The 26,521-nt window shown below is 44.6% G+C and overlaps 1 protein-coding gene across 20 annotated transcripts in view; it reads left to right on the top strand.

Moving 5' to 3' along the window:
- Positions 1-26,521, top strand: part of SEC31A (SEC31 homolog A, COPII coat complex component) — an 83,640-nt gene that overhangs the window by 34,192 nt on the left and 22,927 nt on the right. For 14 of the 20 annotated variants that reach the window (XM_061583167.1, XM_061583168.1, XM_061583181.1 and 11 more), the window contains 12 exons: positions 1,203-1,364; positions 1,998-2,150; positions 6,252-6,485; positions 8,106-8,180; positions 8,939-8,989; positions 12,092-12,169; positions 15,222-15,288; positions 15,428-15,606; positions 19,971-20,097; positions 21,714-21,859; positions 22,942-23,115; positions 24,357-24,533. In XM_061583167.1, the coding sequence (XP_061439151.1) occupies positions 1,203-1,364; positions 1,998-2,150; positions 6,252-6,485; positions 8,106-8,180; positions 8,939-8,989; positions 12,092-12,169; positions 15,222-15,288; positions 15,428-15,606; positions 19,971-20,097; positions 21,714-21,859; positions 22,942-23,115; positions 24,357-24,533 (1,623 nt within the window). The remainder of the gene's footprint in view (positions 1-1,202; positions 1,365-1,997; positions 2,151-6,251; positions 6,486-8,105; positions 8,181-8,938; positions 8,990-12,091; positions 12,170-15,221; positions 15,289-15,427; positions 15,607-19,970; positions 20,098-21,713; positions 21,860-22,941; positions 23,116-24,356; positions 24,534-26,521) is intronic. The other 6 variants (XM_061583171.1, XM_061583184.1, XM_061583185.1 and 3 more) reach the window with 2 other exon arrangements.

Below are 26,521 nucleotides of genomic sequence, written 5' to 3' on the forward strand. Positions count from 1 at the left end.
TGCTTTCCAATGCAAATCACATTTACACATGTGGAAATCCTCGCATATAGCCACTTATTTACGAGACTTACTGGACATCTTTTGGTAAAATGCTTATGGTGCTGTAAGCCAAATTTTATAATAAAAACAAGTTCATATATTTTTAAAAAACATATAAACTCTTTTAAGAGCTGGATAGCGGCAAGTAAAATTGGAAGCAAATTACTGTTAAAAGCTGATAAAAGCTAAGAAAGGCTAGCTTAAACATTAGGCTTGAAATGTTTTTAGAGACTGTGGAAGTTTTACCTTGTCGCAGAACGTGGGGGATGATAGCGACTGGCGAGCTTCGTAGAATGGTAGGTCAATGGGGAATGCCATATTCTATTCATTGCTAGATCATACTCCCTTAAAGAATGGTATATACAGCAGACTATAGTCTCTGATCTGTATGGGCGAGGGTGTTTCCTACATGGGAAATGTAGGAATGTACAGGTGAAAGTGTTTCCTGAGCCATGAGTGTGAAACACACAGCCCACAGTGGTGCACAGAGGTCCATGTGTCAGCACAAACATTCATGATACCATTTTCCACTTCCCTTCATCTGACCTCAGCACTCCAGTCCTCCACTCATTTGTGTCATTAGAATCCACTCAAAAACTAATCAAAGATCAGAGGGGAGGGGTGAACATGGTCATAGAGAGTAAGACCACTGATAGCTGGTCCACAATGGCTATATTATACAGCCACGAGAGTTACGAAATTCTTCCAAGCTACACAGCAAGTGGATTCGACTGTGAAAGACCAACCCAAATTGTGTTTGCATTTTGACAAATTTGTAGGGCAGTACAATATCTCAGAGAGGAGGTCAGGTCTCCTGCTCCCCTGGTGCATTCACTATAGCTGCCCAATTTCCATGCTCTTTAAAGTTTGATAGAAATATCTGTGGGCTATAGGTACGTTCTTAAACCGCAAAGTTTTTTGCCTATTAGTGAATTCTATCCTCACTCTCAGCTGCAGTACACCTCTGAATGCCAGTTGCTGGAAATCTTTTGAATAACCTTTGAATAACAGTGGAATGAACGTTTGCTGTGAATGTGTGTCACAAAGAAGGAATAAGGTTGTCAGAAGTGTTTGGCTATCTTATGCCTGCTCCTTTTTGTTTTTGTTTGTTTCATTTTGAAGCTGTTGTTGTTTTTCTAATACATTTGGTTTTGGGGGCACAGGTGTTGTATGAACTCCCTACCACTACCCAGTGGTGCTTTGATGTTCAGTGGTGTCCCAGGAACCCTGCTCTTCTCTCTGCCGCTTCTTTTGACGGGAGGATCAGCATTTACTCCATCATGGGGGGCAGTGCAGACAGCCTGCGGCAGAAGCAGGCAGACAAGGTATTTAAAAATGAAGCAAAATGGTAAATACCAAGATGGAGGGAGGCAGATGTTTGTAATGCATGATGAAGCAGCTTTTAAAACTGTTTTGGCTGTTAAAAGTTATTCAAGGAGCTGCTTTACGCAGGCAGAATCCAGACATTCTTATTCTGCCGCCCTGGGCTCCTACTGGGAGGGCGGGCGGGATATAAACCTAATAAAAATAAATAAATACATATTCGGAGAGCAGTCCTTTTTCTAGGGTAAAGGGAGAGAAATTGCTTGGCCCCTTGGGGCTACCTGTTTAGAAGGTCTTTATTATTAAATGATGGTGTTTCAGTAATTGTCCTGGGACCCCCACAGGTCATTGTTTTTCTATGAAGCGGTGCGCTCTGCCTACCAAAGAGAACAATCCTGTTGTTGTTTTTTACATAGTCAGATGGGATATTGACAGGGAATGCTGACTCTTCAACTCAGTTCGGCCTCTAATCCATTCCTTGAATGTCTGAACAAATCAAAGGCAAAAAGCCAGCTCAAGAATTGATAGTTGGGTAAACAAGCTTTGAAATAGTTAGGGAGTGTACTCTGAATGGGGTTTTGATAATGAGCAGGTGTTTTAGATCCACCTTTATTTCTCTCTCTCTTTTTAAAAAGCTCTCATCATCCTTTGGGAATCTCGATCCGTTTGGAACAGGGCAACCACTTCCTCCATTACAGCTCCCACAACAGGCCACTTCACAGAGCAGAATCCTGCCCCTGAAGAAGCCACCCAAGTGGATTCGCCGACCTGTGGGTGCATCTTTTTCCGTAAGTGGAAACTTCTTTGCACTCTGCTGTGATTGGCTGTTCTTACTTGTTTTTGGACAGTTGTTCTGGTCCTGTTAATTTTTATGGGGTGCATGCTTGTAGTATTACATGGAGTCAATGTTTTATCTTTTTAAACTTTGTATATTTTGTATTTTATCTTATTACTTGATATTTGTCTAAGTCGCCTTCCGTCATTTTCAAGAAAGGTGACCGGGAGACCAATCCAAAACCCCTTTGTGCTGAGGGAGGGAGAGTTGGATAGGGTGGGGGTCTCCCTTTGCCAAACCTGCTGTCCTCCAGCCAGCTGCTACCTGCAGAAGGACTCCGTCTTCACTCTGCTGGTGCAGAGCTCTCCCTTTTGCGGGCGGAAGTGCTGTTGGCAGGTTCCCTAGTGGTGACAGTCAGTGGAAAGCCCTGAAATGAACACTGCAGACATCTCCTTCATAAAATAGCCACCATGAGGAACAGCAAAGATTGTAAATGATGATGGTAAACCACACATAGTAATTTTACCCCAAAGTAGTAAAAAAAAACCTTTGCAAAAGGAACTGACTAGTAGCAGGCAGAGAGCTTTTTCATTGTATCCCAAAAAGAAGTAGTAGTCCGGCTCCTAAATAAAGGAATATAAAGCATGAAGCCTATGGGCAGCTAACAGTGACAAAAATTTCAAAGCACAAAGCCGTGGGTCCAGCAAGAGAATGATGCTGCCTCGTACTTATATACACTATGAGTTATCAAAAACAACAACGACGCACAAACATGTTCCTTTTTTCAAATAGAAAATAGGGAGTAGCTTCCCTAATATCCACGAGCAGGAATCAGTTCCGCAAAAAACATGCTCTTGGCAGAATACTTTTTAATTTTAGCTTGAGACAAAATCCACCCCTGCAAGCCGAAAGAGCACTTTTGCATACTTCCACTCGGTATTGTATGGAATATTTGTAGTGGCTTATGCAAATCTTCAGTTACTGGTCACCACACACAGTTCAGACAACCTGTTCTCCATAAGAATGTTGTAATCTGAGCAGGGAAGGAAAAATGAGCCAGGTGCAAACCCAGTCAATCTGTGCGAGTGGACTCTTGGTCCATGCCTAATCACAAGCATGCACAACCATGAGAGGCAAATTTGGGATTAAAGAAAAGAAAATGGAGGTGAATTTCTTATTCTTTTAACAAGTGTCCTTGTTACCTGGGGAGGGTTTGGATAAAAGGCGCAACCTAGTTGCTATTTTTTAGTTGGTGTGGGATTACCACGTGGAAAGCCCACCTGCAAGTATAATAATATACTAGCTCAGTACTATACAGACTCTGAAACATTATTTATCATTTAATTGCTTGCTATCTGCTTAATCACTCCGCATGGACAAGAATGGTCAGCTGTATGGAAAATGAGTATTATGAGGAAAAGTTGAAGGAACTAGGCAGGTTTAGCCTGGAGAACAAAAGTCTGGGAGCGGTACTTTCAAATATCAGTGTGAGATTCAGTGTGGTGTCATGGTTACAGTGTCAGACTGTGACCTGGGAGATCAGGGTTCAGATCCATGCTCAGCCATGAAGCTCACTGGGTGACCTTGGGCAAGTCACTGTCTCTAAGCTTAACCTACCTCACAGGGTTGTTGTGAGGACAAATATTGGGAGAGGAAGAACCGTGTTTGTACACCACCTTGAGCTCCCTGGGGGAAAGGTGGGATATAAATGTAGGAACAACAACAATAAAAAATAATACCTGAGTGGCTGTCACAGAGAAGAAAACAGTGACTGTCCTCTGCTGCTCCAGAAGGAAGGACTAGATTGATCGGGCTTAATTTACAGGAGAGTAGATTTTGGTTGAACATTAGGAGAAACACCTGCAAGAGCAGTGTGACATTGGATACCTTGCCAACTAGCCAACTGGTTGGCCACTGTGAGAACAGGATGCTAGACTAGGAACTGGAACAGGTTCAGAGGAGGGCAGTGAGGATGATCAGGGAACTAGAAACAAAGCCCTATGAGGAGAGACTGAAAGAACTGGGCATGTTTAGCCTTGAGAAGCAGAGACTGAGGGGAGATATGATAGCACTGTTCAAGTACATGAAAGGTTGTCACACAGAGGAGGGCCGGGATCTCTTCTCGATCGTCCCAGAGTGCAGGACACGGAATAATGGGCTCAAGTTGCAGGAAGCCAGATTTCAACTGGACATCAGGAAAACCTTCCTGACTGTTAGAGCGGCACAACAATGGAACCATTCGCTTATGGAGGTGATGGGCTCTCCAACCCTGGAGGCCTTCAAGAGCCAGCTGGACAGCCACCTGTCAGGCATGCTTTAAGTTGGATTCCTGCCTTGAGCAGGGGGTTGTAGTCTCAACAACATCAGGGGTGGGGGAGCGCAGGGTTCGGGAAGGCTGCTCTATGCTGTCTTCCTTGTATGCACACTTCCTTGTGAATACTTTGGGTTGCATCCAACCAAGTTGCCCCGTTTGCACAAGGACTTCCATTTGCCCAACAGAGTTTCCCCTCCCTCTCCTCTTCCTGCACCCCCTGCCCCCAGTCTGCTCTGGAGGGTTGTGGGGAAAACCTAGAACAGATATGGGGTGAGGTAGAGTGAGATAGTTCCATTGTCCAAGCAGAAGTCCTTGCACTAATAGGACAACTTGGTTGGATGCAACCCATTGTTTAGAGTTGTGGCACACACATAACTGAAGCAGAGTTGTAGGTCATTGAGCCCTTGCTGAGAAGTGGAGCATGTCTGTCCATTTTTATTTTAATAAAGGATTATTAAAGTGGTTTGAAAATCTCACTGTACTCTGAAAACATGAATGTCTTGTTCTGCTACTTTGACTAGTTCCAGTCTTTTAAAACTGAAGGCTACTGTGTATCGAATTTATGTTCTTCTGGCGTGAGGTAAACCACTACCCATACAGTAAGGCCCCACTCATACGGCAGGTTAGGTTCCCGACCCCCACTGAAAAGCGAAAACCGCCGAAAAGCAGATCAGCTGTAGCACTGGGGTTTGGAACCTAACCCACTGATCGCACCGGAGGAGGAGATCAGCTGTAGGGCGCTATGGCTGATCTTCCCCTCCTCCAGCGAGATCAGCCGGAGCACGGGGAGCTCTAGCCCCCCCTCCAGCCGATTTCCCCGCTGGTGCCGTATTAGCAGAACCCAAAAAAACGGGGCGCTGAGAAGCGGGGCCCTACTGTACTCAGTATAATGCATCCGTGTTCTTTGGTTCTCATCTAAATACTGCCATGAAATTAGAACTCCAGTTGATAGAGTATGACAGACTTGTTAATATCAAACAATTTGAGGTAGGCATCCTGCTTTCACCTGTTTCCTGGTTCAGAAAAAAGGCACTTCACCTGTAAGTGATGAGTCATTTTTGTTATTCATTAGTTTATCATTAGCTCCACATCTGTTAAGACCCTCCACCATTTCCATATATATATATATTGTTATTCATATATTATTAGGAGTGCCCCACAGAGTTGTGCAGTCTGTCTTCCCCCATGCAAATCCCCCCTCCCCCATTTCTGTAATAACTAAGGTGAAGCACGGGGATGGGAACCTCAGACCTAGAAGCCAAATGCAGCCTTCAGGCCTTTCAATCTGGCCCTCAGGACTCTCTCCAAGCTTTGCCTCTCACAGGCCCTGTTTTGCACCCTCCTTGAGTGTGTCTGCTTAGCTAAGGTGTGCCCTTGAACTCTGAGAACGCTTCTTGCTTGCTTGGGTGGAAAATAGTAAAGAGTTGCATGAGTTCTGCATAGAAACTAGCCTGCTGTACAAAGGTAACATTCACAGTTCTTGCTTTTCCCACTTTTTTGCCTTTGGCTTCATCTGCCATTGACATGCGGTCCCTGGAAGCTTACCCATAAGAGAACACAGCCCTCAGGCTGAAAATAGACCTCCATCCCTCGTGTAGCATTTCCACAAGTCTGCGCTGCAGCCATGGTTTGCAACCCACGCATCTCTATCCAAACATCCCATTTGAAAGCTAACCACGTTCCTTGAAAATGTGTCTTGTTCTTTTGAGCACTCGCTTTTAAGGCAGACTGTGCTGAAGTTAAATGTAATTGATTTGAAACTGTTGTCTGACCCTTGCCTATGATGCACTTGAATTGCAGTTTGGAGGGAAGCTCGTGACCTTTGAGAACAGCAAGCCTCAGCAGCAGGGAGCAGAGCAGCCTCAACAGCACTATCACGTCTACATCAGTCAAGTTGTCACTGAGAAGGAATTCTTGAGCCGCTCGGATCAGCTGCAGGAGGCCGTGCAGGCAGAAGCTTTTGTCAACTACTGTCAGAAGAAAATTGATGCCGCCAAGAATGACTTTGAGAGGAATGTGTGGTCTTTCTTAAAGGTAACTGTTGATCCTTGCTGTGTAATAAAAGGTCCCAGTCACCTTAAAGACCAATTCTTTGGCAGTGATGATTCCCAACGTGGATGGCTTCAAAAGAAGATTAGCCAAAGTCATGGAGAAGAAGGCTATTGATGACTACTAGCCACCATGGCTATGTGCTACCACCACCATTGCTAGAAGCAATATGCCTCTGAATACCAGTTACAGGGAATTGCGGGGTGGGGGAGAGAGCTGTTGCACTCATGCTCTGTTTAAGGGCTCCCTGTAGGCATCTGGGGGGCCCCTGCGATGGAGCAACTCCCCTAAGAAGAACGTTTGCCACTTTCAGGAGCCATTTTTTGTGCCTGAAAAGCACAAATGATAAGATTTAATTTATGGAGGCTGTTCTCTTCTGTAAATGCTATTGATTCTTTGCTGGGAATAATCATATGAATTTGACCTTTTGAAAATTGGGGGGGGGGGCACTAAATCCAGAGGTTTGCCACAGATCTGGCAAGGAGCAGCAGAAATGCCAGATGCATCCCTCCACTGCCTGCAGTGCCCACATGCACTTACACGTAGGAGCCTTGAACACGTGCCTGGTTTCCACACCACAATCCCCAGCTGACTTCTTTCCCAGTCCTACCTCTTCATATGTAGCCTGAGGTCAGCAGGGACAAGTCCGTTGTTCTTCAATCGGTTCGAATTGTATCTTCATTCTCACACTGGGAAATCCTTTCCTTTGAATGTTTATAGCAGAGGTAGCCAACGTGGTGCCCTCCAGATATTTTTAGGACTCTAGCTCTAGGACTGGCCCCAGACATGCTAGGCCCCTTGGACACAAGCCTACCCCAGGCCCCGGCACTCCCCTTCTGTGATTTGTGGCCGGATCGCTGCTGCCGATCGCACACCCTGCCATTCCCTTGCTTAACCTACCTTTCTCAGCTGTTCTGCGGTTGCACACACAGCGCTGCCCTTAACAAAGATGGTGGCCGAGGTTTCCCTAAGGGGCTGAAGCCTCTGCCGCCATCTTGGCTCATGGCAGGGATGTGCGTGCTCAGCACGCATGTGTGCCATCAGCCAAGATGGTGGCAGAGGCTTCAGCCCCTTAGGGAAACCTCAGCCGCCATCTTTGTTAAGGGCAGCGTTGCATGCGCAACCACAGAACAAGGTAGGTTAAGCAAGGGAATGGCGCAGCCCCGAAGCTCTCACTGTGTGATCCGTGGCAGGGATCCTGCCGCAAATTGCGGAAGGGGAGCAGAGGGGCCACTCAGGGGCCCCTGTAGCCTCAGAGGCCCTTGGCCAGTGCCCCACCTGGCCGCCTTCTGGAACCGGCCCTGTCTAGCTCCCATCAGCCCCAGCCAGCATTGCTAGTAATGAGAGATGGTGGGAATTGTAGTCCCCGCAACATCTGGAGGGCACCACATCAACTACCCTTGGTGTCATAGCAGTCTTTCCGATCAGTCGCACAAAATTCTTTGTACCGCTCAGCTTACAATCCTGTGTCAAGTTCAGCATGCTTACTTTACTACAACAGTAATTATATAGAAGAGGAGATATAGGGTGATGGGAGAGGCCATGAATGTGAAATCTGTTTCCTAACATGCCTCCTTTTCCCTAACTTTTATTTTTTTTATAAAGGTTCATTTTGAAGAGGATTCGCGTGGCAAATGTCTGGAGCTCTTGGGCTACAGGAAAGATGATCTGGGGGAAAAGGTAAAGGCATAGCTGTTGGCACCATATTTTCCTATGAAGTCTGGTGTTGGGGGAAGGTATAGGCAGAGATTTGACAAAAACCATTGGCTGTTCTGTGTATAGAACTGAAAGAGTGGCATAGAACTGGATTTTAATGGCCTTCTTAATGTATTGATATTTATGTGTTGTAAACTGCCTTGGATGTTTACTGAAGGATGTTATGTAAATGTTTTAAATAAATAAAAATGAAATCAATGAAAAGTTTTCAAAGTGCAGTGCTAGTTAGGGCTCAAATGTACCTAAAGACCTTGCGCGTTCATTTGCTTTCTCTTGACAAGTAGTGGTCAGATTAACTGATTAAATACAAAAAGGTTTTTGAAACGTATGTCTAATTCTTTGAAGTGGCAATTCTTAGATGAGATTAACATGTGAAAGAATAGGTCCTTCAGTGGAAATGGACTGCCTTCAAGTCGATCCTGACATATGGGCGACCCTATGAATAGGGTTTTCATGGTCAGCGGTATTCAGAGGGGGTTTACCTTCCTCTGAGGCTGAGAGGCAGTGCTTGGCCCAAGGTCACCCAGTGAGCTTCATGGCTGTGTGGGGATTCGAACCCTGGTCTCCCAGGTCGTAGTCCGACACCTTAACCGCTACACCACACTGGTCCTTCAGTAAGCAGAGGGAAAGTGTTGGCAGAAAGAAGAACAGACATTTGGCAAACTGGGAGCGTTGATGTTTTTTCATTCCCCACGATAGTCCATAATTCTTTTTTTCTTCAGATTACTTCAGCTCTCCGTAAAGAGACTCTTCACCGTGGAGAACCAGATGTGGTAAGAATGCAAATGCAGCTGTTTTCTCATGCAAATTTGATAACGTGTGAAAATTAGCACACTTTTGCTACAACCTTGTTTCTGTAGCATCCCAATCTTTGCACAGAAATGTATGAATAATCCAAGCTTGTCTTTGTGTTAATCTGCATTTAACAAATTGCACTTTGTGCCATAAAGGTAGTTAAAACTTCTGCCTTTTTTTTAATCATGTAAAAAATGATTTGCTATTTTTCATTAGTCCAATTAACCCATTTCATAGGGGATAAATCCAGCTTGATCCAAGATTTTATGCTTTGCCCTCTCTCTCTCTCTCGTCACTGATTTTTTTGTTTTTGTTTTACAATTACAGTGTAGTCTCTGCTGCAGCATTTCATGTTGCTGTTTGATATCTTGACAGTGTAATAATACATCACACTGCGCTTCCCACTTTCTCTGGCAAGAGTTATTTCACATAGTCTCCACAGAGCCAGTGCTTTTTTTCTCGAGTTCAGAATCTAATTTTTAAAAGGTTGGACATTTAAAAAAAGAAAAAGAAAAAAAAGAAGGCCATAGATCTCTCTGATATGTCAGCTTGAGAGGTACAGGAACTGCAGCAATGCTGCAGTTTTGCACCACAGAAAAAAAATTAAAAAGCAGCCAGGCTCTGTATCATCCAGGAATTTCAGCCATTGGTTGACAGTAGCTGGGTTTTCTTGCCGCAGCCGTTGGCTATATACACACCGTACATTTAAAGCACATGCCTCTGTGATAATTCTTTTGTGAAAATGTGGGTTGTAAATATTTCAATAAATAAATAAACCCCACTTCTGGAATCTTGGGAACTCTAGTTTTTTATGGTGCTGGGAACTAGCTCTGCAAGGAGTAAACTGCAGTTCCTAGGATTCATTGGGGGGTGCTTTAAATGTACAGTGTGTACACAACTTTTGTCATTTTTTTTAACCATCTCCAGCCTAGGCAGTGGATGAGCGCGTCAGCTGTGAGTTAGGATGTTCCCCCCCCCGTTTCAAATTTCACTTCAATCACAAGTCATATTAGACTTCAGCAAGCCAACAATCTCTCAGTTTGACAGCATAGGAATCATACCACTAGCCTAGCTAACTGAGCTTCAGTAAGGATTACTGACATTAAACGTTTGTGAACTGCTTTGGATGCTTGAAAAGCCTCCCCTAAATGTTTCCTTGCTGCTATTCTCTTCTCCAGGTGAGCTAAACATAGTCTCAGGCTCAGCAGGGAGTTGTGTGTTCTTTTGCTAATGACTTCCTGGTAGGGTTACCCCCCTTCTGTCTCAAGTGCAATCGCTCCTCAATTTTAATCTCAGGCCTCTATATTCCTTCAGTGTCTCCATCCATTCCTCTCCCTCCCCCCCCCCACAAAACTCCATGGTCTGCTTTGCCTTTAAACCCCCCCCCCCCGCCCAACACACACACACTTTTAAATTTTCATAGCATCTCTTCTAATGCCTGCAGCTGTGTTTTATGTATCTTTTTCTATGTCCCTTTTCGGCCCAAAGCAGCTCATGGAAAAAGTTATAAAACAAAAACAAATGCTTTGAAATGCAACAAGGCGAATAAGTGAAAGTAAGCAGGAAAGGCTCATAAAGTCACCACAGGAACCAGCTTTCACAACCCAACGCAGGCTAAGAAAATCAGTCATAAAAAGCCTATGAAAATGAGATGGTTTTCACAAACCATCAGAAACAAGAGAGAGGGGGGGTGATAGTTTGAGCTTCCCGGAGAGCCACCACTGAGATGACCCTGCCTTACATAACCACCAACCGAACTTTAGACTGCAGAGGATGAACTATACTGACGATCTTAACTGTTAGGCAGAATAATACTGGGATAATGAAACCCAAGTCCGGCCTGTGTTAAGAACTAAGACTCTGTATCTAGAGGAACTTACGCAGGCCCGCATAATTTTGTTCTGGTCACAGATTTTATGACGTTTGAGACTTCTTGACTTGAGGGAAAATGTCAGCACACTGGATGCTTGCCCATGATAGCAGTCTTCCTCAAGTCTAGCCTGCTGATCTTTCTCCCTCTTTCTCTTCTAACTAGATAACAAGGTATATTACTTAAGCTGCCAGTTATGAATGGCCATGCATTTTCTGCTGAACTTTGATTCATAGCAAATGGTACCCTTGTAAATAAAAAATGCACTCTGCAGCTACACTATCTTCCTTTACCTTGAACTAATCTGGTGCTCATGTCGTTGTCCTTCTGGGATCTAAAGTCACAAAGTACTTCTCTCCTGGCTGCTGCTTCAGAGAGGTTGCCTCCCACTCATTCCTTTCTCGGTGTGAGTTGCAAGTACCCTTCGTGCCAGAGAGCCACTGTGGTGTATTGGTTAGAGTGTCAGACTTGAACCTGGGAGATCAGGGCTCAAATCCCCACTCATCCACGAAGCTCCCCAGGTGACCTTGGGCCACTCGCTGTCTCTTAGCCCATCCTACTTCGCAGGGTTGTTGTGAGGATAAAATGGAGAGGGGGAGAACCCTCTACACCAGGGGTTCCCAAACTGTAGTCTGTGGACCACCAGTGGCCCACAAGCTTCAGTCAGGACATCCATCACATTAACTATTCATATTGATTTTTAATTATATTTCCTATTGTTTCTTATTACAATTTGAATTCTATGGAATCTAAGTTGCAGTACAAGAAAATACAATATATAAGAAATAAAAGAAGCAAAAATACAGTTTAAAATCATAATGCCTAGTGCAGCACATTACAGTTGATACAACAAGCAGAAAAGCCTTTAAAGGGGTCCTCCTAGAACCTCTGCAATTTTCAAATGGTCTGCGGGGGGGGGGGAGTTTGGGAGTTTGAGCTCCGTGGAAAAAAGACAGCATATAAATGCAACAACTAACACACCAATACCGTTCTATATTTTGACAAACATTTAAGTCACTGCATGTGAGAGGATATGGAAAGGGAAGTGGATGAAGAAAAGATGGTGCCGTTTTGTGGTGAATGGGAACGTTGGTTTACTAACAGATCCTTTTGGGAAACTGGGAACTGTTTGGTGCTGGCTTTAACTGTGTCGGTGTCTTTCTCTCTGCCGAAATCTTTTGAAAACATCCTTTTCTCTTCTGTGAGAAAGACTCTTGAGGAATCTGACCAGCCTGTACAGAGTGATGGCGAAGAAAGTCTGGCTGCTCAGGATCAGCTCTTGGGAGAGGTATTCATTCTCTTCTGTGCTAACTGTGCTAGGCCAGCGAGTGCCTAGTCACTGACTCCTAACTATTTCCTTGCTGTGTGCCCTCCTTGATAGATAGGTGACTGAGTAGGCCAGGTGGGGGGAATCTCAGGCCTGGTGACTGAATGCAGGCTTCCAAGCCTCTCTGTCTGGTCCTCAAGACTCTCCTTGGACTACACCCCCTCCCCGGTCACACCCATGACTGGCCCTGCTAGGAACCCTCCTTGAGTGTCTTAGCCCAGGTAGAATGTGCCCTGGAGCTCTGATCTTGTTTGCATTTAAGTGGAGGTTACAGTTAGACAATAGGTTTGTATGTGTGTGAAAGGACCAGCTTAGTGTACAAAGGTAAAATTTACATGTTTTGCTCCACCCACTTTTGCCTCTGGCCCTGCCCAGCACTGGCACATGGCCCCTGGGAGGTTGTCCAGGAGAGAGTGCTACCTTTGGTCTGAAAAAGGTTCACTGCTCCTGGAGAAAAGTATATTAGAAGTGTGATGCTGCACATTCTGTATATTAGAAGACTGGTCTGAAGGCACACAAAGCCACCATCTTGCTGAAGCTAAGCAGGTGTGGGTCTGGTCAGTGCCTAGATGAGAGGCCGCCTGGGAACCACATGTATGCCGCCTTGGGTTCTATGATGAAAGAAAGGCGAGATATAAATGCAAGAAATAAATAGATAAAAGTTACCCAGATTCTCTTGCATGGTACAGCTTCTTAGCTTTCTTTTTATGGGCATTGACAGCTCACTGACACCAGGGGGCAGCAGAGCCTGGAAACTTTTGCTAGAGCAGTGAGAATGGGACCCCCTTTATAATCTCAAACAATTTCATGACACCCCCCCTCCAACTGTAATTTTAGCCTCTGTTAAGTGAAAAAGTGATGTGTGGCAAAATCACATCTCCAAGTATTCCTTTCCATAAAAAGCTCCCTGCAGACAGGGAGGTGTTGCTTTCTTTTCTTAATGCAAAGGTTCATCAAATTGGTATCCCCCTCCCCCCGCACACATAATCTGAAGATGTGCAGTCCTGTCTCCCAACATCAGTGGATTACAGTGTTGGACTAAGATCCAGGTTCAAATCCCCACCCAGCCATGAAGCCCACTGGGTGACCTTGGACCAGACACAGTCTCTCAGCCTGACCTGTCTCACAGGGTTGATGTAAGGATAAAATGGAAAGGGGGGGAACCATGGGTACCACCTTAAGCAACCTGGAGGAAAGGTGGGATTTAAATGCAATAATAATTACATAAATACATTTCAGCTGCAGTATGTGGACCCCAGCCTCAGCCAACCTGCTGAGCTTTTTTGAAATAATAATGAAGCATCAGCGTGGTAGTGGTGGGGATGCTAGATTGTGAAGACAAAGGTGTGGATAGATTGAGGAGGGGGGTTAGTGCTTTTAGGCCTTTTGGTGATCATCAGAACTGATGACTTGGTTAGCATGCAGTTGGGGAATGAGATGGACCAGAAGGCAGATCAGCGCATGTGCACACACAAACGCACCTACCCCTCCTGCAAGCATTTGCAGGTGTGCATGCAGTTGGGCACGTGGGAAGGGGGAAGCCTCAACTGCCGCAGCATCTTGGAGAGATACTGGGAGAGGCAGAGTATGGGTAGAAAGAGGGGATGCTGGCACATACACTTAGCCTCACAGATGGGGGGCCAGCAAGTCCTAAGTTTCCTCACTGTTCCTTAGCTCCGTCTGGGCAGCCTCGCAAATAAGAATAATTTTTAAAAGGAGGTGGCAGCGAAGCAGAAACCAAGGCAGGCAGGTAGGCTGACTGCCAGGAAGGAAGGGGGAAAGCAGCCTTTCCTTGTAGCCTTGCTTCTTTTTGCTTCATGAAAAGCCCTCTCCTCATTCTGAGTAAGGGCGTCAGCAGCAGCGGCAGTGCAAGGAGTCAGTGATAGTAATCCCATCTTCTTCCTGGAAGCTCCACTCTCAGCCTCTGACATCTACCACATGTTTTAAAGGCAGAAGTTTGCCATCGGCATGCCTAAAAGACACTCTGGTGCTTCAGCAAAAATCCTTCCCTCTCGATTAGAGTAAAGGGGTCATCTGCAGCAGCAGTGGGTAGCAGACAGCGTTCAGGCAGGGAAAACTTTTTTAAAAACAACAACAAATAATTCATTTCTTTATTGTTCGTGGCCCCCTCTGGCTTACCTTGCGGGCCCCCTGGGGGTCAGGTTTGGGCACCACTGCCGTAGAACACCCCTGCTGGAGAGGGAAGCCCCTCCTCTTTAACTTCCAACTGCAGGAGGAGAAAGGAGGTGAGCTACGGAAGAAGTATAAAGTCAGGCTGTTATGGTGCAGGAACGGTCACAGTTGATGTACCAGCTGGCAGAAAGTACTCCTTGCCACAGAACTCACTTAAGCCTCTAGTGACAGAGATGGATCAAGGAGTACATCCAGTCTGCGTACCTGCTCCTCAGAGGGAGTGCAACCCCATCAGGGCAGGCAGTTGACCTATCTCCCAGACACAGGAACAACCACCCACAAGGCCTCCATCTTTCCAGGATTCAAGTTCAGTTTATTGACTGTTTATTTAAATTGCATTAGTAAGTTGTACATGCTGTGCTTCAAGAGACCTCATTCCAAGTCACAGGATATTTTGCCAATTTTACTGAAGATGGGCAGCTTAATAGATCTCTCAGCCATGATGATTTGTTATTTGGACGTTTCAGCTAACCGCATTAACCAGCCTAACCAAGTACCTGTTTACTTGAAAGTAAAACTCATTGAGTTCAGTGGAGCTTACTCCCACGTAAGTGTGCATACTGTTGCAGTCCTAAATATGCACAGTTTTGACACTCTGCTCGCTCTCATCAGGATAGGGGAGGATAAAATAAATGAGACTGACATAATAATGTGCAGCCATAATAATTCTCCTCTCTTAATAAGTTAGCAGTCTCTCAGGAAAATGACAGCATGAAAGCATATAAATATATCTTGCTTTTCCAGTTATGTGTGTTGACATTTTGATTTATTTCCATACATTATCAAATCCACACTAACCCACATTCTCTCTCCCTACTAGAGTACAAAAGTCGAGCCTGACACCCTGTCACCTGCAGATGAAACCTTTAACATTTCGGTCACTGGAGGTAAAGCAAAAAAACCCCACCACCCATAATTTGTACAGAGCATCCAGGTTGCTAAATGACAGAACATGGGGTTCTGTCCATTTCTTTGTAAGGCTGTGGTGGTGATTATAATCTTTCTTCTTTATTTTCCTTGATACAGATATTGATGGCTTGATCACTCAGGCTTTGCTTACTGGTAACTTTGAAAGCGCTGTCGACCTCTGCCTCCATGACAACCGCATGGCTGATGCCATTATTCTGGCTATAGCGGGTGGCCAGGAGCTGCTGTCCAGGACACAGAAGAAGTACTTTGCAAAGACACGAGGCAAAATTACCAGGGTACGCAGGCTTTTAAGTTGGAGTTATAGGTAAAACATGTACTCACAACCTCGTTCTTTATCCAAAAGACCAGGCAGGCATCTAGAAGGATCAAATAATCCAGAGATCAAGTAAATAGGTGTAAAGATAAATTAACGTAAGATCAGTTTGTGGGGAAGGATAAGAAGTGAATTCAAATAAGAAGGAACCAGTGCTTGCATGGCAGCACCACTCAGGAGGGGTTTGGGGATTGTAGGTTGTCTGCTCCACTCCCCAGAGTGAACTCTCTCCTGCCTTAAGCACAATTAATATTGATAACCCTTAAATGTAATTAAGGCAGGAAGGAGGGAGTTCACTGTAGGAAGGGAGCATATAATCCTTCCTCCTGCCCCCAGTCTCTTGATTGTTGATAAATCTGCCTTGTTGTATGCATACTAGACCAAGTTCACATAATGATGCTTCTACATCATACAGAAGAACATCCTTAGATACAGCTGACATGTAAAATTGCCCAGTTCTGTCTAAGGCTGCAACATTTAATTGATCATATTAATTGATTAAAAAAACCTTCTAATAATCTTTTAAAAATGCCCCCAATCAAGTAAGTAGCATTTTTATGTATATATAAAAATAAATACAGGCATACCCTGCTTAACGTCACTTCACTTAACGTTGCCTCGCTATAACGTACATGCTCCATATGTCCCCATACCCCGCTTAACATTCGCACGCTTCGCAATAACGTACACTTTATTGGCATGACGCCGCTGCCATCTAGTGGTGATTGCGTGCAGTACAAGTGAAGCAATTGCTTCACTTAAAGTTTATTTTCGCTTAAAGTATACTCTCCGGTCTCATTGCGAACGTTAAAGCGGGGTATGCTTGTACAAGTCCTTGTAAAAGCTGCAGATGACACAGGAGGTGTTTCATTTTTCTCTCACACCCAGAAAGAATGCCTCTTGTAAGATGACTGCTACAGAACAGTAATCTAAAAGCAAAGTACGTTTCTTGGTTCTGGAGTCTTGTTTATCAGCATGCAATCAACTAAAAAGCCCGAGCTCTATCATATTTCTTGCATTCTCTTTTATATTGCGCAAGAACATGATAAAAATTCTGTTGACTTGAGTTGCTAGGTAAAAAGAGAACTTGGCATTTTTTAATTTACTGAGTGGTGTTACTCCTTACCTGTCCACTGTCCTCCCCCTCTCCCACCTTTCTGTTTTCCCCTCAGATTTTAGTACTGTAATGTTTTTCACTAGGTTCCAAGGAATAGCCAGTCTAAACATCAGCAGTCTTTGTGTTTCTATATGCCATCTGTTTTTCATTTTGCAAGACAGCTTTTCTCTGATGTCTGGAGTCATCCTTCGGATTTCTGTCAATTCAGTCAGAGCAGAGATTTCTGGGGGAGATTTGTGTTCACGTGATCACAGGTTATCATCTGAGTTTTTAGCAAGGGTGGTTGTTTTCTAATGGCCCCATTTTTCTCACAGGGTGCTGTGGTTTTAACGTGACGTCCTCAGTTGCAAGCATAGCTCATTCCCTTTTTGTCCTTTCTCTTTTTTCTTTGTGCTACTGTGACAACAGGAGCAGTGAATGAGGCAGTACCTTCAAAAATGATGTGTGTAATTATCTACTTTTAAAAAACTTTTGATTTGTGGCACGCTTGCTGCATAAATTGGCTACTTCTGGGTTAAATTATTCTGTGCCCATTAGTGATCAGCAAGCTAATGGTATGGTCAGCCCAGAAAATCCCCTCATCCTCTCTCACGCAGACAGAAAGAGGATTTCAGACTTTCTGTGTTGGTTGAATTCTCACTATACTGAAAAAAAAATAAAAGTGCACGCATGCAGTGTCCGGTCCATGTTGGCATCTGTAGCAAGGATGTGTTTTGAGGTGTTCATTCACTTGTTTGTATCTTTGAGGGGCATCAGCAGCAGAGGAACAAGCATCTCTTAGGGAAACCATATTGCACAGTTCTTTCAGCGCTCAGGACCAAAATCTCCATCCCCTGCTGCAATTGCACAGGATGATAGTCTTATGGATCTGCCAGAGCAAAAGGTGGGCTACACATTTTAGTAAGTAAGTAGAAGCAGGGAAATGAAGAGCTCCTGAACCTTGAGGCCAGTCTGTCTTGGAACTGTGTGAAGTGAGATTTTCCCAAACTCTATAATCCAGATCAGCATTTTCCAGATGAAGCCAGGCTGCCCTTCTAAACAAGTTTCCCTTTCACTTCCCTTGTTTACTTTCTAACTGTCCTATCAATCTCTCCCACTTGACAGCTGTTTACGCCTCCTCAAGATTGAAGTCTCTGTTGTTTGTCATTACCAAGATTTCTTTGGCTATAAATAAAAAATAAATCAGGCTTCTGGGAAATGCAGATAAGCAATTTAGGCACAGCTTTAGGCAATCGAGTTCCTGAGTTACATTACCAAGATTCTGGAAGATCCAGCAATAAGACAAATTGTGTAGTTAACTGTGCTGGACTGTGTACAGTCTGCAGTTTCTGGTAGCAGAGCGGCTGATGAATAAGACATTTGGAAATGCCCAACAGGCAGAGATTAACAGGTGTAGAATTACCTGCAAACAACAAAAGTATACTCACATATATAATTTTTTCCTCTAACATTAGACATGTCATCTTCTAAGTTGTGTCATGCCTACATTGTTCGGGTCTTCTTAGGGGTGCGTCTGATGCTGTTTAAATGTCTGCGCTGTAAAATGTTGGGAGTTTAATTTTTATGGATGTGATGAAGAAGCACAGGAGGAGGAAGTACAATGCACGTGCATCCCTACCTTATGCTGGTTGCATCTTTGCCCGAAGGTGGTAAGAACGGGAGGAGGTGATGATGAAGATGCCAGATTGTAAGCTCTTGTAAGGATGTAGCAAGGGAGAATTGCTGTAGGGAAAATGAGATCCATAGAGGGAAATGCAGGCAGAAGGTGGAGAACTTTGTAAATGTTGGAAGGCCAAAGACTGTGCGGAGTGTTAACAGGAAGCCAACATGGATGAAATGATGTAATAAAGGGGCAGGAGCAGTTAGGTCATTTTAGTCACTGACTTGAATGGTCTTATCAAGGGAAGCTCTATGCAGTAATGTGCATTCTGTCAAAGGGCCGTCAGCCAGCCCTGCTACATTTTGAGGGCCCTTCTGCCCATTCTTCTGAGGTGGGGGCTGAGAGCACCTCTGGGCAGGAGTAGGAGATGACTGAGGGCACTTGATCAAAGTTTAAGTGGAGAGGGGAGGGACAACTGGCCTGAAGGCGAGCAAAGAAGTGGCTTCAGTAGTCAGGGCTGCTGGTATTTGTGGACACAGGCAGGGTTTTAGCAATGGCAATTCGAGGCCTAGTTAACATAAAGCAGTTGCGGGAACCTTTGCCCCTCCAGATGTTGCTGAACTACGCTAGAGATGTGAAGGCATGGAAAATTTGGGGAAAACATGGGGCTTTGCTCTTGAATGTGCTTCAAATCCAGGGTTTTTTCCTGATTTTTTCCTCATTTTCTTTCCAGGCTTTCACATCTCTAACTACAACTCCCATCATCCCAGGCCATTGGCTATGCTTACTGGGGCTGATGGGAGTTGTTGTTTAGCAACACCTGATACAAAGAGTAGATGAGGTGACAAGAGTTATGTCTGGGCTGTACCACTTCAGACTGCAGTGGGACTCACATGACTGAATTGCTCTTGCATTTCAAAACTACTACTTTTATCACAACTTCCTGTGCACAATACTGTATCTGCAAGATGTCTAGTCTACAACTCTTTTCCCCCTGATACCTAGCTTTCTGAGGGGAGAGCATTTTTGTATGGAGAAACTTTCAGTCAAGTGAGCCTCCACCTGCGTTTGTAGTGGTACAGGCCAGATGCCTCATCTGTCATTTGTGAGAACTAGGCCCAGCTCATCTTTTTAAATGTTTCCCTTTGGAAAACAAAACAACTTCCTGTTGGTGGGGAAGCTAGTGCAAGTGAGAGGGCTGGGTTACAATCTTTATCCCTTATGTGCTAGTTTTCTGCTTGCAATGCTTTAAAAAATAGGAGGGGCATTCAAAATGTGATTCCATCACCACTTGCAGTCTTAAAGTAATACCGTGAAATGAAACACGGATACATCTCACTTAGTAAATATTTTACCACCTCATCCTGCTGCATGGGTAGAATGAGCCATGATAGATAGCAGTTGTACTGAGCTACAACCACAATATTACAGCCTTGTGTATTCTTAGTAGTAATATCAGTGAACGGTGTGAATGTCATTGATACCAGTTTTAAAGCAAAATTTTACAGAACTTCTCAAACTTCTTGGTTGGGATATTCAATCAAAAAATACTCCGTATTTGGATGGGGCATTCTGAATATGGTTATATTTTCTTTCCTTCCCTTCGCAGCTCATCACTGCAGTTGTGACCAAGAACTGGAAGGAGATTGTCCAGTCTTGTGATCTGCAAAACTGGAAAGAAGCTTTAGCTGCTGTGTTGACTTACGCTCGGCCAGACAAATTTGCTGCTCTTTGTGGTGAGGGAAATGGACACGGACGAAAGTGTTAGGTTACTCTTTAAATGCAACATTGATTCAATACCTCGTGTTCTCCTTCAGTGAGCTGAAACATAGATACATCTGATTTAGTAAATGTTGCCTTTAATTTAAGCATAAAATATTTTTATATTTGTTTAAAGCATTTTTAACCTTTTCAGCTAAAAGAAAAGGCTCCTACAGTCGCTCATAAAATAGCATTAATAAAACAGACCCCAACCCTTGGCCTTTGTTAACGGTGCTGAGAGTTGTTAGGTGATCTTACAATCCCCAGAGTTAAAGCACTCTGGGAATTGTAGCTCTGTGGGGGTGAAACAGGGATCTCCTCGTAACTCGCAGCACTCTTCACAAATTGCAGTTCCTTGGATTCTTTTGGGGAAGCCATGACTGTTTAAAGTGGCATGATCCTGCTTTAAATGTGGAGTGCAGATGGGGCCTCTGCTTACAATATAAAAGGAACGACACAAAAAGAAAAAGGTTTAGGAAGGTTTGTGGGGGAGAAACATACTTGGGGGCTAGTTTTTAGTTACAAAGTTCTTGTAACCACCAGCTGGCATAGAAAGAATTCAGGGAGAGGAGGCACCAAAATCTGTTGAGTTGTTGGAGAGTCCCTGTGGTCCTGTCTCTCTCCCTCTCCTGTAGGCTGATGGAGTGGCTGCTGCTAGGCAACAGTTGAGGGAGGAGCTTGATGGGAGCGGTGTCTCAGCAGAGCCCGTGGAGAGACCCTGCAGTCCTGTCTCTCCTGCTGCTGTAGCCTGATGTATTTAATTCCTGAAGCTGAAAGCGGTGCTCCATTGATTGTATTGTACATGTTGTCAAATGCAACTCCACCCCAGTTGGTTGCATTTGCATTTGATGGGGAGGAGTATCAGTAATGGAGATGGGGGCCATCCAGAGTTTTGCGGTTCATATGGCTCAAATGACACCATGGCTTTAGTAGCCTCTTAAATAGAGAACTGCAGATGAAAACACAGCAGCTGGGCAGTTGATTCTCTTTACTCAGGTAATGCCAGAGCTTCCTGGATCCTGACCCACTTTATAATGGCCAATTTGCAATATCAACCTCTGGAGAATAAGCAAAGGCTTCTTCTGGCTAAGGAGTCCTAACAGGTCCAGTAACTGAGGCCAGCTGAATAGCCCAAGAATATCTGGGTTCAAGGTCCTTGTAGGGACTGCAATGTGTATTAACTGGAACTGATGCAGTTACTCTCCACTTTACCTCAGTTCAGACAATCCTTCATACAGTGACTAAGCTTCGGGTTGAACCATCAGAAATATACTGTAGTCTCCTATGCTTCTCTCTCCTTGCTCTCACATGCTGATTCTCTCCTACTTCCTGGTTGTTACAACCGTAGCTTTGCCATGATGTGCCATCGAAGCAACTGAGGTTAGCCCTAACCATAGTATGCGCAGTTTAGATATCACAGCAAACAGTGGCTAGAGGAAACCAGCAACTGGAGCAAAGAATATTTTGCTCCTTAACACATTCTTGCCATTTGAAGCATGCCATCTGAAATAGATGTCTGTCCCTATTAACAAATTAGGTTTTTAACACATGAATTCAAATATGTCTTTGCTCTTATTCCTCTTATTCTTAGATTTGTTGGGCGCTAGACTTGAAAGTGAAGGTGACAACGTTCTCCAAACTCAGGCTTGCCTGTGTTACATTTGTGCTGGAAATGTAGAGAAACTGGTTGCCTGCTGGACTAAAGCTCAAGATGGAAGCAGCCCACTGTCTCTTCAGGTTAGTGTCTCCATTAATTGGTTCCCCTTTGGGGTCTGGTCCCTTGTGATGTAACATGAGATCTTTAAACTTAGTTTGAAATTATAAAGGTTTTTGGCAGCACCTTTGATTATTTCCATTTCCCTTTTGGATGCATGCTGTTAACTCTGGTACCTTGAAAGGTCTGGGTGCAACACAGCAGTTTTGGTAGACCCAATAGCCGTGTCTGAAGCTAACACTTGTTTTGTTTGCTGCAGCTAAAGAAGCATCCAAAGCATGGCTCTTGCCATTGAATTTCCCTCGAATGCCCAAAAATAAACATGAAGAAGTCAAAGCTTCCCTGGCAGCTCTTGAATTCCCACCCGTTAGGCAGTGATCTGCCCCCACCATTGATTCAGGAATGTTGCATAGCTGTACTGCTCAGTATTTCAAAAGATACTGCTGGAGAGCCCTGCTGGGTCAGGCTAAAGGTCGTTCTAATCCAGCATCGTGTTTCTTGCAATGGCCACAAGATGCCTGTGGGAAGCCCGCAAACGGGACGTAACCGCAATAACCCTCTCCAATTGCTGGAAGATGATCAGCACTAAGATGCTTCTGCTCCCTCCCATGAGCTATTTTGCTAAAGTTGTGGCTCATGGGATTGAGAGATTATCCCTGCTTGCTTCAATATGGCCCCGAAAATGGTCTGAAGGCACAGGGCATAGTTCTGCTCCTGAATTTAAGCAGGCTTGGCTCTCTAAGCTGCTCAGATGACAGACGTCCAGCAAATGAATGTTAAGCCGCTCTTGAGTTCATTGGAGAAAGAACAGGGTGTAAAGGTAATGAATGAATTGTGCTCTGTTGTTCGCTGTAGACTGCATTTAAAAAAAATTTGAATTTAGCTCAGCTGAAAAGGTATAGCTTGCCATTTGATCTTGAGAAAGCCAGCCACCTATGGATTTGTATAACTTGACTGCAACATTTGTGCTTTTGCCCAGTGCCCGTTCATAACGGAATGTAACCCGCACACAATTTGGAGCCACTCACGTTAATAAAGCTCTTAATTCGAGTGGTGCTCTGCTTTCCCACCACCTTTTCCTTCTCCCTCTGTTGCTCCCTTCTAGGACCTCATTGAAAAAGTGGTAATCCTACGCAAGGCGGTGCAGCTGACGCAGGTGATGGACGCCAGTGCCGTGGGAGCTCTCCTGGCTGACAAGATGAGCCAGTATGCCAACCTCTTGGCTTCACAGGGCAGCATCTCTGCGGCTTTAGCTTTCCTTCCTGATAACACCAACCAGGTAAACGGGCTTAGGTTTCTTAGTCTCTTCTTCTTTTGCCTTGTGCTAGATCGGCCTTTGCCAACCTGGTGCCCTCCAGATGTTTGGGACTACAACTTCCAACTGAACATGTGAACAGATAACTTTTTTCTTGCAATCCAGATATTAGATAAAAATCCACAGTTGAAGGCATTTTACCCACCTGGCACATTGCATACTAATTACTACTCAAATACACACTAACCGTGGGGTTTGTTTAAAGTGAGAAATGGGACACTGCATGGTATCTTGCAGCAAAAAATATCAGTGCAGTTAAGGAAGGTTTCAAAATGGGAGCCGAGACTGGAGCTCCAGAAACTGCTCAGCTGATGCTGCTGTTTTTCGGCAGTTTGTTCAAATACTGCCAAATACTTCTTACCATAATTATGCAATGATAAGTGATGGTCCTCCTCCCTGTTCTCTTTCTGAAGAGCATTTGTATATTTTTTCACCTTGCGAATTCTCTCCCCCTCCCCTTCCCCTCCTTCTCCCTCCTGCTTCACTGGAGGAACTTGAACGAAAAAATCATTTTTGGCCTGTGTAATGATGCTGAAAGTCCCCACTGCTGTAGTGAGGCGACGGTGCACTTTGAGGTTACTGTATAAACTAGGCAGACTGTATACAGTTTAGATGAAAACATGTAGAATTTATATCGCCTTTTGAAGAAAAGCGATCGGGCAACGCACAAGCAATCTGGGAGACGTGGAGGGAACAGGGGCAATGAGGTCTAGGAGGTGAAGGGTAGTGAGGCAATTTGAAATGAGAAGGGTCAAATGTTGTAGGGCCCAGTTGGGCAAAGACAGGAATGACTGAGCAGAACTTGCTTCTTAGTTTAGTTCTTCTGGCTTTAGAGCAGGAGTTTTATTCATTCATTCAATCCAGGGCAGCTCCTTTGGGCAGAATATAAATGTATCTACAAAGAGGAGATGTGTTGTTATTCATGAACATCTGCCATCCAGATACACTCAACTGCCAAAGACGCCTTTTCTCACCAAAGTTAGATGCGTGTTCCTGTATAATCAGGTCCCTGCTTCAGTGAAGGCTAAAAATTTATTCCGTTGCTATAATAATGAGCCTTTGCACCTTCCCACAATTCAAACCTCCTGCCAGCTCCTGTGGCATTTGTAACCAGTGTGTCAATTCCCTTTATTAGATCCAAGCTCATTTGTGTGTGTGTGTGTGGGGGGGTACATGTGTATAATTCCTTGTTTTTCGTTTTGCAGCCAAACATTGTGTTGTTGCGGGAGAGAATTTGTCGAGCCCAAGGGGAACTTCCCAGGGGTCCAGAAGCACCAAAGGCACCATATGAAAGACAACCTACAGCGGCCAAGGGGAGAGTTGGGCCTATGGCTGGCCACGTGCAGATGCCACAAGTCCCATCCCACCAATATTATCAGCAGGTAACTGACACTTTCAGCCAGCCACACTGAAGCTTGTGGGTACATCACCTAAAGCGCTGCTTTGGAATTGTTCCATTTGGTGTTCTACGCATTTTGCGTTGGCAATCTGTGTATAAAGTGCCTCTTTCAAGCCTTTTTAGCAGCAACGTTTGCGGGTGCCTTTTGCAGGTCGTGCACATGCGTTTCTGGAAAGCACTCACAGAAATCTCACGCACCAGCCTTCCCCAGCATTCATTTGATGGCATGCAAACTTTTATTAATGTAAAATGCACTTTTAAATGCAAGTGTTGTAGCATTAAATGCTGCCTGGAAGATTTTAGTCTGCTTTCCTTCCTTCCTACCCCCTTTGTTTCTTTAATTCCCTATGCAGATCTGGAATTTCATTCTTGTTTTACGACTACCCCTTCAGGTTGAATAAGCTACCTATTTTCCATCCAAAGCGTATGGCTCCTTAGTCTAATAATATATTTGCTCAATGGCTACGATAAGTAGACTTCTAACTTAGTTAATGTAGCCCGTTGTGGCAGGCTTGTACACAGTTTGTTGTCTTTGTGGTCTGTGGTGAACAAGAATCTTTCCCAGGTGACCAATCATGGAAGTATTTGTAAACTAGTAGGAGAGTCTTTTCTTTCGGGCTGTTGTTCAGGTCGCAGGTGGCTACTGAACATTTTTATAGGCTAGTTAAGAACACAGGAAGCTGCCTTATGCTGAGCCAAATCATTGGCTATCAAACTCAGTATTGTCTACACTGACTGGCAGCAGCTTTCCAAGTTTTCAGGTCTCTCTCAGCGCTGTCAGGAGATGCTGGGGATTGAACCTGCGGCATTTTGCATGGAAGGCAGGTGCTCTACCACTGAGCTATGGCCCTTCCAATTTTGACAGTAACTTCAGTAAGCTTTTTTGCAAAGCTGTTTTTATGCATGGAGATTTGCACTTCATTGTTCCATTACCTCTAAATCAGGCGAGGCCATCACCAGAGACTGTGTGACTCTCCAGTAATTATCTTTGGAAAATGTCCATTCTTCTCCATCCTCAAAGACACACATACACCTACGTGCATGTTAAATGAGATTCCAGGACTTTGCAAGCAGGCAGGTGGTATAAGAGCAGCTCAAAGAGAGCACACGCAGCAAAAGCCAGCGTTCACTGGTTAGGGCTTTTATCAGCTCATTGGACCCTGGAACGTGCAAATCCTTGAGTCAGGTAGGCAATGGTCAGGACAGCCAATGAAAAGCAAGACCATGTCTACAGATTGTATCAGGCCTACACAATTAAACTGATTCTTCCCAACAGAGTTCTCTGGCAACTGATATTCTGTTACCCACTCATGATCCCCAGCAGCTGGTGTTCAGAGGCTTATTGCCTCCAGGGTTGGAAGGAATACACAGCCATCATGAATAATAGCCAGTGATAGCCTTATCCTCCATGAATTTGTCTAATCCCCTTTTATAGCAGTGAAAATAAGTGGCTGTCACTACATCTTCTGGTAGGGAGTTCCATAGTTGACCTCTAGAGGAAGGGCTGTGGCAGAGCATCTGATATCCATGCAAAAGGTCCCTTGGCATCTCCAGCAAGTAAGGTTGGCAGATATCCCTGCCTGAAACCCTGGAGAGCCGCTGTCAGTCAGTGTAGCTAGTGCTGAGCTAGATGGACCAATGATCTGACGCTGTTTAAGGCAGCTTTCTATATTCCTATGCACTGTGTGAACTAGTGCTTCCTTTGTGTTCTTCTTTTGGCTTCCCACATCTAGCTTTATTGCATGACCCCCTGTTCTAGTACTATGAGAGGGGGAGACATACCCCCACTGCACACAGTGCATAATTTTATACACATCTGTCATGTCCTCCGCTAACTTGCCTTTTTTCTAAGCAAAAAAACCCCAAACATGATAACCTTTCCTCAAAGGGAGTTGTTCCAGCCTATTGATCATTTTGGTTGCCCTTTTCTAATGTGAACACAGGAGTTGTGGGAGAATTTATGGGCAGGGG

The sequence above is a fragment of the Rhineura floridana genome, chromosome 9 (assembly GCF_030035675.1).
Source record: "Rhineura floridana isolate rRhiFlo1 chromosome 9, rRhiFlo1.hap2, whole genome shotgun sequence".
Classification (NCBI taxonomy): domain Eukaryota; kingdom Metazoa; phylum Chordata; class Lepidosauria; order Squamata; family Rhineuridae; genus Rhineura; species Rhineura floridana.